The 13,040-nt window shown below is 37.7% G+C and overlaps 1 protein-coding gene across 1 annotated transcript in view; it reads right to left on the reverse strand.

Annotated features, from left to right (window-relative positions):
- Window positions 1–789: 789 nt before the first annotated feature.
- The window catches only part of PPP3R1 (protein phosphatase 3 regulatory subunit B, alpha), a 37,498-nt gene continuing 25,247 nt past the window's right edge, over window positions 790–13,040 (reverse strand). The window contains exons 3-6 of the mRNA XM_068675652.1: window positions 7,419–7,595; window positions 5,393–5,452; window positions 4,258–4,442; window positions 790–2,953 (exon numbers count right to left, since the gene is read on the reverse strand). Coding sequence (XP_068531753.1) covers window positions 2,906–2,953; window positions 4,258–4,442; window positions 5,393–5,452; window positions 7,419–7,595 — 470 coding nt within the window. The 3' untranslated portion in view covers window positions 790–2,905. The remainder of the gene's footprint in view (window positions 2,954–4,257; window positions 4,443–5,392; window positions 5,453–7,418; window positions 7,596–13,040) is intronic.

Genomic DNA, 13,040 nt, shown 5'->3' on the forward strand with positions numbered 1-13,040 from the left:
GACTTGCTGAGTTGCCTAAATTGGTTACCTTCAGTTACCTCTGAAGCCCAAGCTGTAGAGAGGACAGAGCTTCCACTTCGAGCAGCTCAAGGTAAAACAGCGCACTACCAATGCAGTTTGTTCAGTTGTTGCTTGTGTCATTTATCTCAATTAACTTGAAAGGTAAGAGGTGAGAGTGAGCCAAGGACACAGAGGTGATAAGCCTTCCTCCTGCAGCAGGTACATACTGATCCTGGCCAAAAGCTGTGGAAGGCAACAGGGCAGCATGCAGAAGGCCCAGATAACTTTAAGACTTTGAAGGCTGCCTTTTAGGATGCATGAAGCAACGGAGGCAACGCAAAGAGCAAGAGCAAAGGGCTCCCGGGCTGCTTCTGTAAAAGGAAATACCTGCCTACAGGGAATGTTGGTTTCACCAGCAGGGGTCTCAGACCTTTCCCTGAGAAAGAAGCTGCCATTGGGTTTCCACCTATTTCGGTTAGGGTTGGTGTTGTTTCAGTGTGACACAGCTTAAAAAGCAATCATTCCCAATTTAGTAAGATTTAAACACGGTATTTTATCTCATTTGGGCATTTAACAAAGTTGCAGGTGTGCCTTTATGAAAAACATTAAAGATTGGTCTTGAAACACGAAAAGCATGGGAGTGTTCAGGGGACTGTCTGCACCCTGTGCCACTGACAGTCAGTCTTCACCAAGGAACAAAAAACTGAACAACTTTTCTTCTTAGAGCAGGGTGCAGAGCTGCCCTAAGGTTAACAAGAAGCATCTAGGTAAGTACTGAAGCACCCCAGCCAAGGTTCAAATATTTTATTTTATATTCATATAGTATGAAGGTTCTTATAGTTCCCACAACATATGATGTAGCATGCAGAGGAAAAACTAAACATTCAACGTAAATCATTTTTCCCCACACAAACTAAAAAACCTCATCCCTCCCCTTCCAATCCCCCTAAGGAAATAACGGTAGCACTAAATTTCTATAACGCCAGCCAAGATATGCACAAGCAAGTAAGAGAAAATCAAAAGCATTTGCTAAAATGTTTGTAACAAATACTTATGTACAAAAAATTCACAAAAGACTAGTTCCCCCTTGAAGCAGAGCACATGGCAGTTGACACTGGAACAGATACAACCACTGGCTGGGATTACAAGCCACGTACTGATCCAGAGGAAGAAAGTTACATGTAGTGGAGATTTTTGTTTTGAACATTAACATTTACCAAAGTTTGGCAACATTATCTTAAATTATGCAAATTATGTAAACAAGAGGAACATTTCAAATCGATCTACATGCAAAACTTCATGTCATGCAAGGACACCAAGCACCTGGATTTCTCTCTCACAGACAGAGCCCATGATGTGCAGCACTCAGTTGAAGGAACAGCTATGGCAGACAGGTGCTCGATAGAAGTAGGTTCAGACAACCTGCACTTTCCACTGCTGATTATAAAACAATTGTTTTTAATAGAAAAACTACTATACAGGAAAGATGTACTGTCCTAAAAAATCTAGCAAATGTTTGTCTTCCAGCCAATAGTACCATTGCAGAAAAGGGAAGGGATGATATAAAGTTGTAAAACATGGCTCGCTACTTTTATATCACACAAATATATCAAGTTACCATCCATTACAAATTATGATATGGACAAATCTAGAAAAGAAAAAAAATTCTCCAGGCAAAGGACTGGAGAACCGCAAGAGGTATAAATTTAGATAGTGTGAAGTTTTCCTCCTCTATGGCATAGGTTAACAAGATTTTCCCCCTGTATGAATCCTATATACATATATATATTATATATAAAACATTACCAGTTATTTATGCTACCTGTAGTATTCTTTAAATGCAGAGGGGAAACTATCACTGTTGAAACAACAGAATTTAAATGGCAAGAACACTTTATAGTCTAAGAACTGTATAAAATAAGTAGATGGGAATCCTGCACACTTACGGAGGTCCTAATTCCATTAAGCTAAGCACAAGAGAAAATCATGAATGTGTCTAACACCTTGAGCAGCCGTATCTAAAATGAATCCAAAACAGCAGATGTGTACTAACCGTGGGACAGCTCTAACTGTTCCCGATCCCTAAGTGACAAAATCTAGTGGCCACCAAAGCATTCTGCAGTTACTATATGCACATGAGGGCTAGTTCTTGGCAGTAGCATTAAACTATATTCTCATATTAAGTAGAATTGTACTAAGTTATTTAGCAAAGAGACACAGTCCCTGGTAATATATTAACAGGTATAAATAAACTTAGTCTCCTGTGTTACAAAAAATGTCATTAAGGTAAAGTAATAAGAAGCAATGCTTTGTCAGCCAGTCAATATATAGAAACATCTGAACAGTCACAGGAAAAGGAAAAGAGTTGACCTAACACCCAGTTAAAATTTTACATTCTTCTACTATATATATAAAACTGTGTGAAATAAAAGTAAGGATGTATATCCATATATTGAACTGTTAATATTCTGCTTGGCACTTTGTACTCTAGTTTTGTTTCTGAATCAAGTATATTAAATTAAAGCCCACCTAGCTACTACATATAGAAAGCTACATATATATCTATATATAAATACACACACACATATATATATATAGATAGATATTTCCTTGTTATAAAAGATGAAGAAAAATAAATTAAAAAGCCAACCCCTTCCCTTTCTCCACCACACTGATATGCTCTTTCCATCTTTGCTGTCCTTCAGACTTTAAAGTGCTACACCGAGTTATTGAGAGAATAAAAGTTCAATAACACTTAGTTGGCTTCATGAGGCTCATGTTGGAAAATGTGGCTTCACAGAGAAAAATACTTCCATTTAAATACACAGAGAGCATTGCTGGACGTCTTGAGCAGATCTTCAGAGATGGAGAAGAAAGCAAAAGTGTTGGGTGGTGCCCTACAGAGTCACACATCTACCACCATCTTTTTGTGGATATCTAGGCCTCCTACAACCTGGGAGAAAAACAAGCGCTCGTAAGTAGGTAAGAATTGAAAACTGGCAAGACAGAACAAGCATGCTTCATTCAAAAAGATGCATTTATCTCTATTATAATCACAATACTCCTCTGGCCTCTTCAATCTAAACACTGCACAATATGCAAATTAATAAGATACTACCCAAAGTAATTATGTTGTACAGGTTAGACAATCATGTAAGTTATACCATCTTGTTTTCCTCCCCCTCATCTCATAGTCTGACCTTGTATTATGCTGCTACATGTTAACTGAAACGCTAACTTATTTCTAAAACATCCTACAAAACCGTGCAGCTTTACAAAGAGAAGCAAGGAGCAACAGCAAAGCAACAACCTCAGTTTTTAAGACGAGCCTTTCATCTGCTTGTCCTTTTTTCAAGAGCAGCACTCAAGGGGTTACTCTCCCTGTAACTGACAAATCCCACTACCCCGGCCTCTGTAAAATCCCTGTGTGCTACAGACCTGATAATCTCCCCAGGCTCTCTCTGCTCTGTGCAAAGATAAACCTTTCTCAAGAGTGATTTGGAGCAGACACCTAGTTTAGAGACAGGAGATTAACCTGAAGTTAACCTCTGGGGAACACACCTCTCCCCTCCAGCTACCACCTCTGAGAAAGACACTTGGTAAAAGAGAGATCCGCTGTGAAGTACTGCTTTCACAGCTTCCAGATCATTTGAAACATTTGTCTTCACTCAGCAGACTTACATGCCTGCCCACTGTTCTTTGATTTTTCCAGTCTATTAAACAGCTAGAAACAGTTAGAACAACTGGAAGTGCTGTTTCTTTTTTAATCAAAACGTTGAAAACAAAGAAAGCTGGCCTCCTACGACAAGCCAGTCACTTGCAAATAATCTTTAAATTTGCTATTTTCTACCAGCATAAGGCCTGGTAGAAACCAACACACATCTTCAAGCTAGCTTGTTTAGTCTCTCTATTAGAGATTATTTCGGACTGGTCTTGCATTTAGTATGCCATAAAACAGCATAGGAATTGTGTTGCAAAAGTTGCTATTCTCTGAATGAAACCCTCCTCCCCTTCAGAGGCACTAGATTCAATGGGAAAATTGCATCCCCAATGAACCAACTCATGACTGACTCACACATCAGAAGACACGCTGCACTCTGTGGAAAGCCAGAAGACAATAATGCCATCTATAATTATGCTGCGTTGTGAGGAGCTGTGGCCAGATCAGAAGAAACGCTCTGCTTTTACAACCTTACCCTTTATACTGTTTACCTTCCTTTTATTTTAAATAAAAAGTTTTCCTTAGAGGTTACTTACAGCACAGAATTCTTCAAAAGATATTCTTCCATCACCATCCTTATCTGCATTAATTATGGTTTTATCTACAATTTGCTGTAACTGAGTGTCTTTGAGATTGTTCCCAACCATCATCTTCAGCACCTGGAAGAGCTCTCCATTTGAGATATACCCATCTTTGTCCATATCATAAATGCGAAAAGCAACTGTAGAAGTAAAACATTAAAAAAAAAAACATTAAAAAACAACTTTCAACAACAAATGGGGTCAGAAAAGAGCAATAAGAATGTGTGCTTTGCAACAAGGCTGTGCAGGATTGTGTCATCACAAACAGAAAAACATACTGCAATTTAAGCGGGATATACTTTTAACACCTTTTCAGTTTCATTCTAAAAAAGCATGAAATATCAGGAACAAAATGAACAGTGTTACTACAGGACTTAGAAGAAAATATACTTTGGAAGTGTCAGCTAATACTGTTTTTAAGCCCCAACAGTAGAACCACTTTATAAACACTAAATTGGAAACTCTTCACTACCAGAATTAAAGTACCGAAGTAGCAGTTAATTTGCTAGGAAGACAAAAAAATTGTAACCTTCTAAGGAAGGATGAATCAAAATCCCACCCTGCTACTTTGCTGCAGTTTGACATAGGACTGAATTTATTTTTAAACATTTAAATAGAGCAGATTTCTTTCCTAAATCTCTATTGTGCCTTACGCTACTGAAAGCTATGTCCATGACTGAGCCTCTCCCCTCCCCATACCAAAGGCTTAGGACGTGTTCCTGAGATGCAGTTCTCAAACAAGAAGAAATTAGTGCTGTTCTACTGCAGCATCCAAAAAGCTATCTTATTTTTATGCTCCTGTAAAGCAAAGCACACTGCTAACAGTTTTCTGAAGTATACTTAAATATTATTTGCACTTCCCCCACCGCTGAAATCAGAAACAATTGAGGCACTCTCCTGAAACCTTCCATGAAGAAAAGAATGCTGGCAAACTCCTCACACAAATGAAAAATGTGAATAAAAGCTTCCAAACTACCTTCATAATTTCCCACTTTCAAGAACAATCTGGACTTACTGTTTTATCAATGTTAACTAATGAAAGTACATTTTTGAGCAGTCAGTTTTGTTAAGGAAAAATCAAAATACTTACACCTCAACTTCTGTTCCTTATCTCCTTTGACACTGAACTGGGAGACTCCTTCTATAAATTCTAAAGGGATACAGCACAGAAAAACATTTACAAAAATAGTATATTTTTTAATAAGCCAAAGGAAACAGTGTTCAGAACTGGAGATATTTTAAGACTCTAAATTACTGCAAAATCTTTAATACATTGCTTACCCTGCAACACTTCAACTCACATATTTGGACACCGTTTAGTGGGATGTACTTCAAACCCAGCGCTGCACTCACTGAACAGATTTTTCCATGTCAGTATTAAGTAATTCTGAACTATGTTTTCAGCAGTCTCATAAAACCCCATCTCTACTAAAACTACTCCTGTGAGGATTCCAGGTGCAGAGCTCCTTTCAACAGTGGTTTCTTCACTTAAGGTAAGCATTACATGAAACTGAAAACTTCTCTATAACACATGCAAAACAATTTTAGGTAAAAACAAGGCCAAAAAAAAAAAAAAAGGTTTTCAGTATTTACCAATGAATTCATTATCCCAAGAAAAAACTTCTGAGTAGCCAAAAATATAAAACCTTGAGACGTGATGCACCTGGATGAGTTCCCATAACTAGACTACCCAGAGCTCTGAATGGTGAAAGTGACAACGGTGTGAAACTGCAACCATGGTACAGAAAAACAGAGGTATGGCCATATAACATTAGATTGAAAGGCCTGCCACAGCTTCAGCAAATTTTGTGAAATTAAGTGAACAACTCAAATACTGGGCTAGTGATTTTTTCTTTCTTGAACCATTGTGTTTCTGTTAGGTTAAGAAAATCTCAGGTCCTTTAACAAAGCAATACAAGTTTCCTCACACTAGTGATTTTTTTTTGAGCTTCCCTGAGGCTGAAGTCAAGCGAGTCAAACTTTGCCAGATGACAACAGCAGAATTCATTACCGCTGATTGCAACAGCATGATTTTACTACACCAAACTGATTTTGACAACTTCCTGTTCCCACCCAAGAGAAACAGCTCTTCGTAATTTTGCTAATCACAGCTCAATGTCACACACAATATAGCATCATCTTTCCTCACTGCCTATTTTCCACATGAGGATTTTGAACTGTAAAACAACATCGTTTTGGAAACAGATACAATGGAAAAAGTCACGAAAATCAACATTCCAGTTATACTGTAAGTCTGTAGAAGTTTGAGGGGGTTTGTAAAGTCAAAATTTTTGGCATTATTTTTTTTCCTGTGTTCATTAACATAGATAATAATTTGAAAGGTCAGTCTGTCAGTATGAGATTTATTAACTTTCTCCAATTTAAAATAAAAAGCAAAAAATATCTGAACAACTTTTTCTATTCATAATCTATAAGAGACCTGTAATAGCTTGGACGCCATCACTTCCAAGAGTAAGGTTGTTTTAACAAAGTAGAAAAAAAAGTTTTTTGACTGCTGATTCTTTTAACCAGAAAGAGTTAAGATAAATCTAAAGCTTTGGAAAAATCTAAGTCAAAGCTCTTGGTTTTGCCTCAAGTCTCTACCCAAAACCATAAAAAAAGACTCCTGTAAGGGAAGTATCAACAGAAAAATTTACATCACTTTCACAATTCAGAAAACCATTTTCAAAATACTTCAAATGGTATCTTGTAGCAAGTTTTGGGTAAGTACAATTCAAGCAGAAACACAGCATTTGCAGTCTACCCCACTTTCTTTCGTAATGTCTTTATACTTCAGATAGCACCATGACTGAAAGTCTAAATCAGTACACGTAAGAGATGCTTAATGAGTAGTCATAAATCAACAGGATCAGGAAAGCATATTACTAAAGACTTTGCTCTTTTAATCAATTTAGGCTGAACCGTTGCCCTAACACACCAGAGAATTTTTCTGGCTGGCAGTTTTACTGGCACTCAATTTCATTAGAAATTAGTATTTATTTTGATTAAGAAGTTTTCTACACCCATCCTTTCTTAAAAGAAGTAAAATTTAAATTCTGAGTCTCCAGTTAATCTGATAAAAATGCCACCACCTTTCAGAAAGCATTGTATCTTACCTTTGAAGTCCACTTCTCCATTGCCATCTGTGTCAAATATATCTATTACTCGCTGTACTAACGGGTTCTGTTGCAATTCAGGTAAAGACATGAACTCTTCCACACTCAAAGAACCAGAGTTGTCCAAATCAAGCTTCTTAAATCTCTTTCCTAGTCGTTTAATCTCATCAGCATCAACTGAAAGGAAAAAAAAAGAAAACACAACACCTATTCTTAGTATTCTTTGCTTCACAGTAAACCCTTTGCCAGTTAAACCCACTGCACGTTTCTCCCTAGCTTCCTGATCAGTATTTCTCCTATGGTATTAGGACCACCAAACACTTGCATGGAAGATTATAAAGATAATGTCAAACTCTGAAAAAAAAACACAAGCCTTTTCATTTTATTTTAATTAAAACTTACCTTTTTTCCTCCCTGCACCAGCCATAATACAGTTAGCCTTGTGACTCACTGAACACCACATGCTGACACAACATTTTAAAGGATTGCAGATGCTTAGCTAGTTCTTAGTCAGAGAGCTCTTATAAATACCAGGTATAAAGAAATAAAAAAGAGACCAAATTTCCTTGCAAGCACCTAGCATTAAGTTTACAGTAAACAACATAGTAAGTTATGAAGACAGTTACATTAGTGAATGTATTAGCACACCAAACACGAGACCTCCTGGCACACATGCCAAGTGAAACAGGTTAGCAGGCTGGCTGCTGCCCAGCTACCACTCACCTACTCACTCATCACCCTGACAGATCTAAGATAATTTGTGTCTGTCCATCTCAAATAGGAAATAGACATGCATGTAGCCATAATATTCGTACCCCTATTTCCTGTCACAGAAGTTAGAACAGGTTCAGGTTCTGCAGTAGTACTGCTTCACCTCTCTTCACGTTTAAAGCAACCCTTAGTTACAGCATATACCTTGTACCCTACTTCGCATCTGATTTCTAGAGTAGACTAAAGCTATAAGCACATAATCACTCCTTAAAAAAAAAAAAACACACACACACCACCTCTCTCTCCCTGTCAGTGCTGGAAAGCTTGAAATTTTTTTCTCCATAACAACCTAGAAATTTCACATCAGCAGCTTGATTTAACACACTGAAGTTAGTTCACAAATTACTCACCATGTTTGGGTATGAAGGAGGAACTGTGGTTCGTAGGAAGTACTAGAAAGTGGCTAGCATACAACCAACCACAGCAAATATATCTTACAGCACCTGAAGGTTTCCAGCTTGCCATACAAGTTTCTTTCCTAACATTAACAACCTCCTCAAAATTTCTTAGCTGTGTTTAATGCATTTCCTCTGATAGCAAAATAAATTGTTTCTCAACTTCTGTGAGGCACAGGCATACCACCTCATCCATTTCACATCACATTAATACCCTCTTAGGCTTTTGCACAAGCACAACATAAAAACAAATAACACTTTCTGATATTTAAGGACTGCCAACATGCAGAGCTTTATGTTTAGAAATTGTAACAGAGACCAAAAGATTCCTCTACCAAAGCAGTCACAAACTTTTAATTAAGTTCCTTGACATCAGTGTTCAACCAATGAAGATATATGCATTATTTAGCAACAATATTTAACTTCACTTTAGAATATTTAAAAAGCAAATTCAAAGTATTATCTATTGTGTACATAATACTGTCCTCTTACCAGATCAGTGAAGTGTCTGTCACTTCCAATCTTAATAAAAAGGGTAACACTGACTAAAATTGAACTATTGCTCCCTAAGCAACCTGAAATACTTTATAGTTCTGTAATTTCACAAAATGACAATGGAGAAAAATTAAAGAAGCAGTAATATACCTGATCTTACCTCCCCTGCCACACAAATCAATGAGCTATGAATTGCAAGTTTTGAACCATTAAGTTACATTTAAGAAAACCACACGTATCCAAAAACAACTACAAAAAAAATACCAAACCAGAACACAAACAAATAGATGTCTGAGCCAGGCCTGAAGACCGGCAGCCACAGCATCACTGCCTCAGAATGCTAAAGCAGCATTCAGTAGAGTCCTGTCTCATGACGACTCCAGTCTATTTCCTCGTTTGGAAGCTGAAGTCCATGGTATTTTTCCTCTTAAGTATATAAGAGGAGACCAAAAATGAAACCCAGAGTTCTGTCGACAGCCTGCCCTAAGTTGTGCTGATCACCTCATCCACAAGTCAGTCCAACACAGCTTTACACTCGCTTATTACACAAAAAATGACGCTGAAGTACTGGACCAGTTCTGCCATCACACTCACCTGCTCCAAGAGATAGAGCAGAACTTCCACAATAGGTGTTAAGAAGGCAAACTACAAGGGTATTTTATCTCAAGCTAGTCTCTATGTTTTAACAAGACCTACCAATATGAATTCAAAAGCTACATTTTACTAGGACATTCCAAGACTGATCTACAGCACTGCTTGTTAGGATTGTGTGCTGTAACAGTGCTCTAACATCACCTGCTAGGCGTACAAATCCCTGTTAGCCAGTCATGCATGAGACTTCAACTTACACAATCACAATACTTAAGAGGAGATGAAGTACTATTTTTTTTTTTTTTTTTTTTTTTGAGGATCACAGTCAAGGATTTCAAGATTAAGGACAGTGAAGACAAGCATCAGAAATGTGAAGGCATTAGAGAGGCACCTAAGGAAACTACTCCAGAATGCTTTGTGTGTTTTGCTGAACAGTGGCAAAGCAGCAACCACTCAAATTATGAAATAACAAGTCTCCAGACAGTTCAATTGTAGTACAGAATGCAGATGCTGAGCAGAGATTCTAGGAGAAAGGGGTAATAGAAATTTTTCACTCCTAACTGTGACACATTCAAACAAGCGTTTGCCTGCAGTGCAGAGCTGAGGAAGTGCTACCCTTGGGAGGGGCAGAGCAGGGCGTGCAGGGACAGGGAGGTCAGAAAGCAGGAGTAACGAAACTGCATCTCTGCCAAAGCTGGCCATGCGTAGGTTTTGTCCAAAGCTTTGTTTCTGGTGACAGATAAACCATGGATGAGCATACTGGGAGAAAAAATTTCACGGTAATCAGAGCAATTACGGGAACAAGCAAATTTCCTTTAACAGTTCACATGTATAAAAGCTGCTGTTCATCATGAACATATAGATCAAATCAGCATCTGCAGATCAGTTTCTGAATTTTAATTGACTGAGCATGTCCTACCAGAACAATTTTTTCTTGAAGTACACTGCAAGCATCACCTACATTTTTAGAAGGCCTAACGTAAAGAGCTTATACACTTTAAGTCATATTTCAGTACATGCTTCTCTTTATAAAATGGCTTTCAAAAATTCAAGAAATAATAAAACTGATTTTATTTTAATTTTTAAAGCTTTCTTTGAAATTTGAAGAGGTTTTGCCTATCCTTTTTTCCATCAGTTTAGCCATCACCTGTGACAATTCTCTCTGGCTGAGCTGAACCACGTAGAGATTTTGCCTGGCTAGCTTTTAAGGAAAGAAGGCAAACATTTATAGTAAGAGCAAACTCCAATATTATCCTATACATTTTTTGTTCAGACTTACTCTACAAATACACACCTACAACAGTCCTCACCTATGATGGACACGCCCCCTTCTTACAAGGCTGTTCTTTCCTTAGTACTTAGCAGCAGGCTGACTCTCCTAGAATTTCACATAGCTATCACTAAAGACCAGAGCAGTGAATTAAGTTATCAGAGGCTGAACAAAAATACTTCTTTCCTTCTTCTCTAAGGTCTCCTTACAGGCAACCTAATGCTCGCACAAACATCCCGAAGCTCTACAGGAATGCAAGGCATAGGATAATCCTGATGAAGGTATTTGAGCCAGAAGGACTGATGGTGGCAGTAGCAGGCAGAATTTTACAAGACTCAAGCTCAGGAGACCAGGATAGAGATGAAAACACTGGGAAATCCAAGGAGGTCCAAGTCCACTGAAGTGTAAACAGGGTGATAACATCACTGAGCAGAATAAGGAGGATCAAGCTTTGTTTACATCATTTGAGGCAGAGCTTGCCTGTGACTCATCACAGTGGTCTGAGCTTCCTTGAGCTCTGGCTGCAGCGAGCGTTCCTCTAACCTCAAACTCAAGTTGGCCTTTTTTGTGCTCTGCTCAGCCACTGATGTAAGGCTCTGTGCTTCCCATGGCTTTTACACAGAAAAATATCCCATCAGCTTATCGCTCACGCCTGGCCTTACAGAAGATACTAACTAGCCAGGAATTATACCTGGTGATTTTCTTAAGAATGCTTTGCTCATAACCCTCTAAAAATATCAAGTTATTCAGTTTTAAGTTTTTTCATAATCCAATTTATTTCATTCACCTTTTTAATTAAAGAAATATCAGTATTTCCAAAAGATTCCTCTTCCAAGCAAGTACTACAATTCCAGAGGCAACAATACCTGCTTCATATTCTGAACTCATCTGCATACACCTAGAAATGCTACGAATCAGGTTAAAACACAAGAACTACACGCTTCCATGAAACAACATGCTAACAGATCTGTGTAACTCCATTTTAGAGTACACCAGTTTTATCTTCTAGCTGGACACTATCTAATATGCTGCCACAGACTATTGAATATACCACTCCTTTCCTCAACACAGAACAGCAGAGAAGATGATCCATAAAGCATTTTAAAAAATAAGTTTGTTTCAAGCTGTTATTCACATCACTGATGCTCAAGTAGTACTATAAAAGGCATTCAAGTGGCAATTCAAAAAAGCCTCATTAAAAGTGTATCTGAAGAGCATCGCACTCTACTTCAAATTATTTCAGAAAATCTGTTTTAGTGTTACTTTTTCCAGTCAAAGTCAAGGTGCACCTGCATGGTTAATTTGCTATTAACGTGAGAGCCACAAGTAAAAGAATACCTTAAAATCCACATCTCTTTAAAATCCACTAGATTCAGTGATATTTTAACAGGGTAACTGCTTGTGTCTTCAAAAGTGCTGTGCATTCATTGTTGCAGATACACGATACGTATGTAGGCATCTGCACAGTGCACTAACCTGAGAAAAGCTGTACATCTCAGCAAAGAGGTCCACTTCTGAAATCTAAACGTTTATCTAAATATTTAAAGATGCACATAAAAGATTGGCTTTTCAGATACTCTTAAAATACTAACTTTAACTCATAACAAGAAAAAATGAAGAGAAAATATGGTGACAGAAAGCCTGTATTACACTTCTTAAAATATCAGTAAAAATACTTTTCTAATGCTTTAACATGCTTGTGAAACATTAGAAAAAAGCTTTATAGAAAGAGAACATTACTAAATTTGAAGTGTTTCCAGATAAAAAAAATGACACATTTTCCATAAGAATGGACTGCAGAGATCTCAAAATAAAACAGAGGTGAGAGCTGTTGCTGAAGGTCTAGCCACAGCCTTGTCTGGTGCAGGAATATAATGTTTCAGAGCAGCAACCAAGACAGCCATTTCAGTCTTGGAGATCAAATTTCAAAAAGATGACGCCCTTGAGAACACATTCAACCACTTGTCTTGTATATGCTTACACGCAGCTGGTCTAATCCTTTTCATGACTTCAGATGTGTCAATTACAATTTCTAAGTTAGAAAAGAGGTACCAGTCTCCTTAACCTAAAACCAAAACATAAATACAAAACCGTTTTCTT

This window comes from Anas acuta, chromosome 3 (assembly GCF_963932015.1).
Source record: "Anas acuta chromosome 3, bAnaAcu1.1, whole genome shotgun sequence".
Classification (NCBI taxonomy): Eukaryota; Metazoa; Chordata; class Aves; order Anseriformes; family Anatidae; genus Anas; species Anas acuta.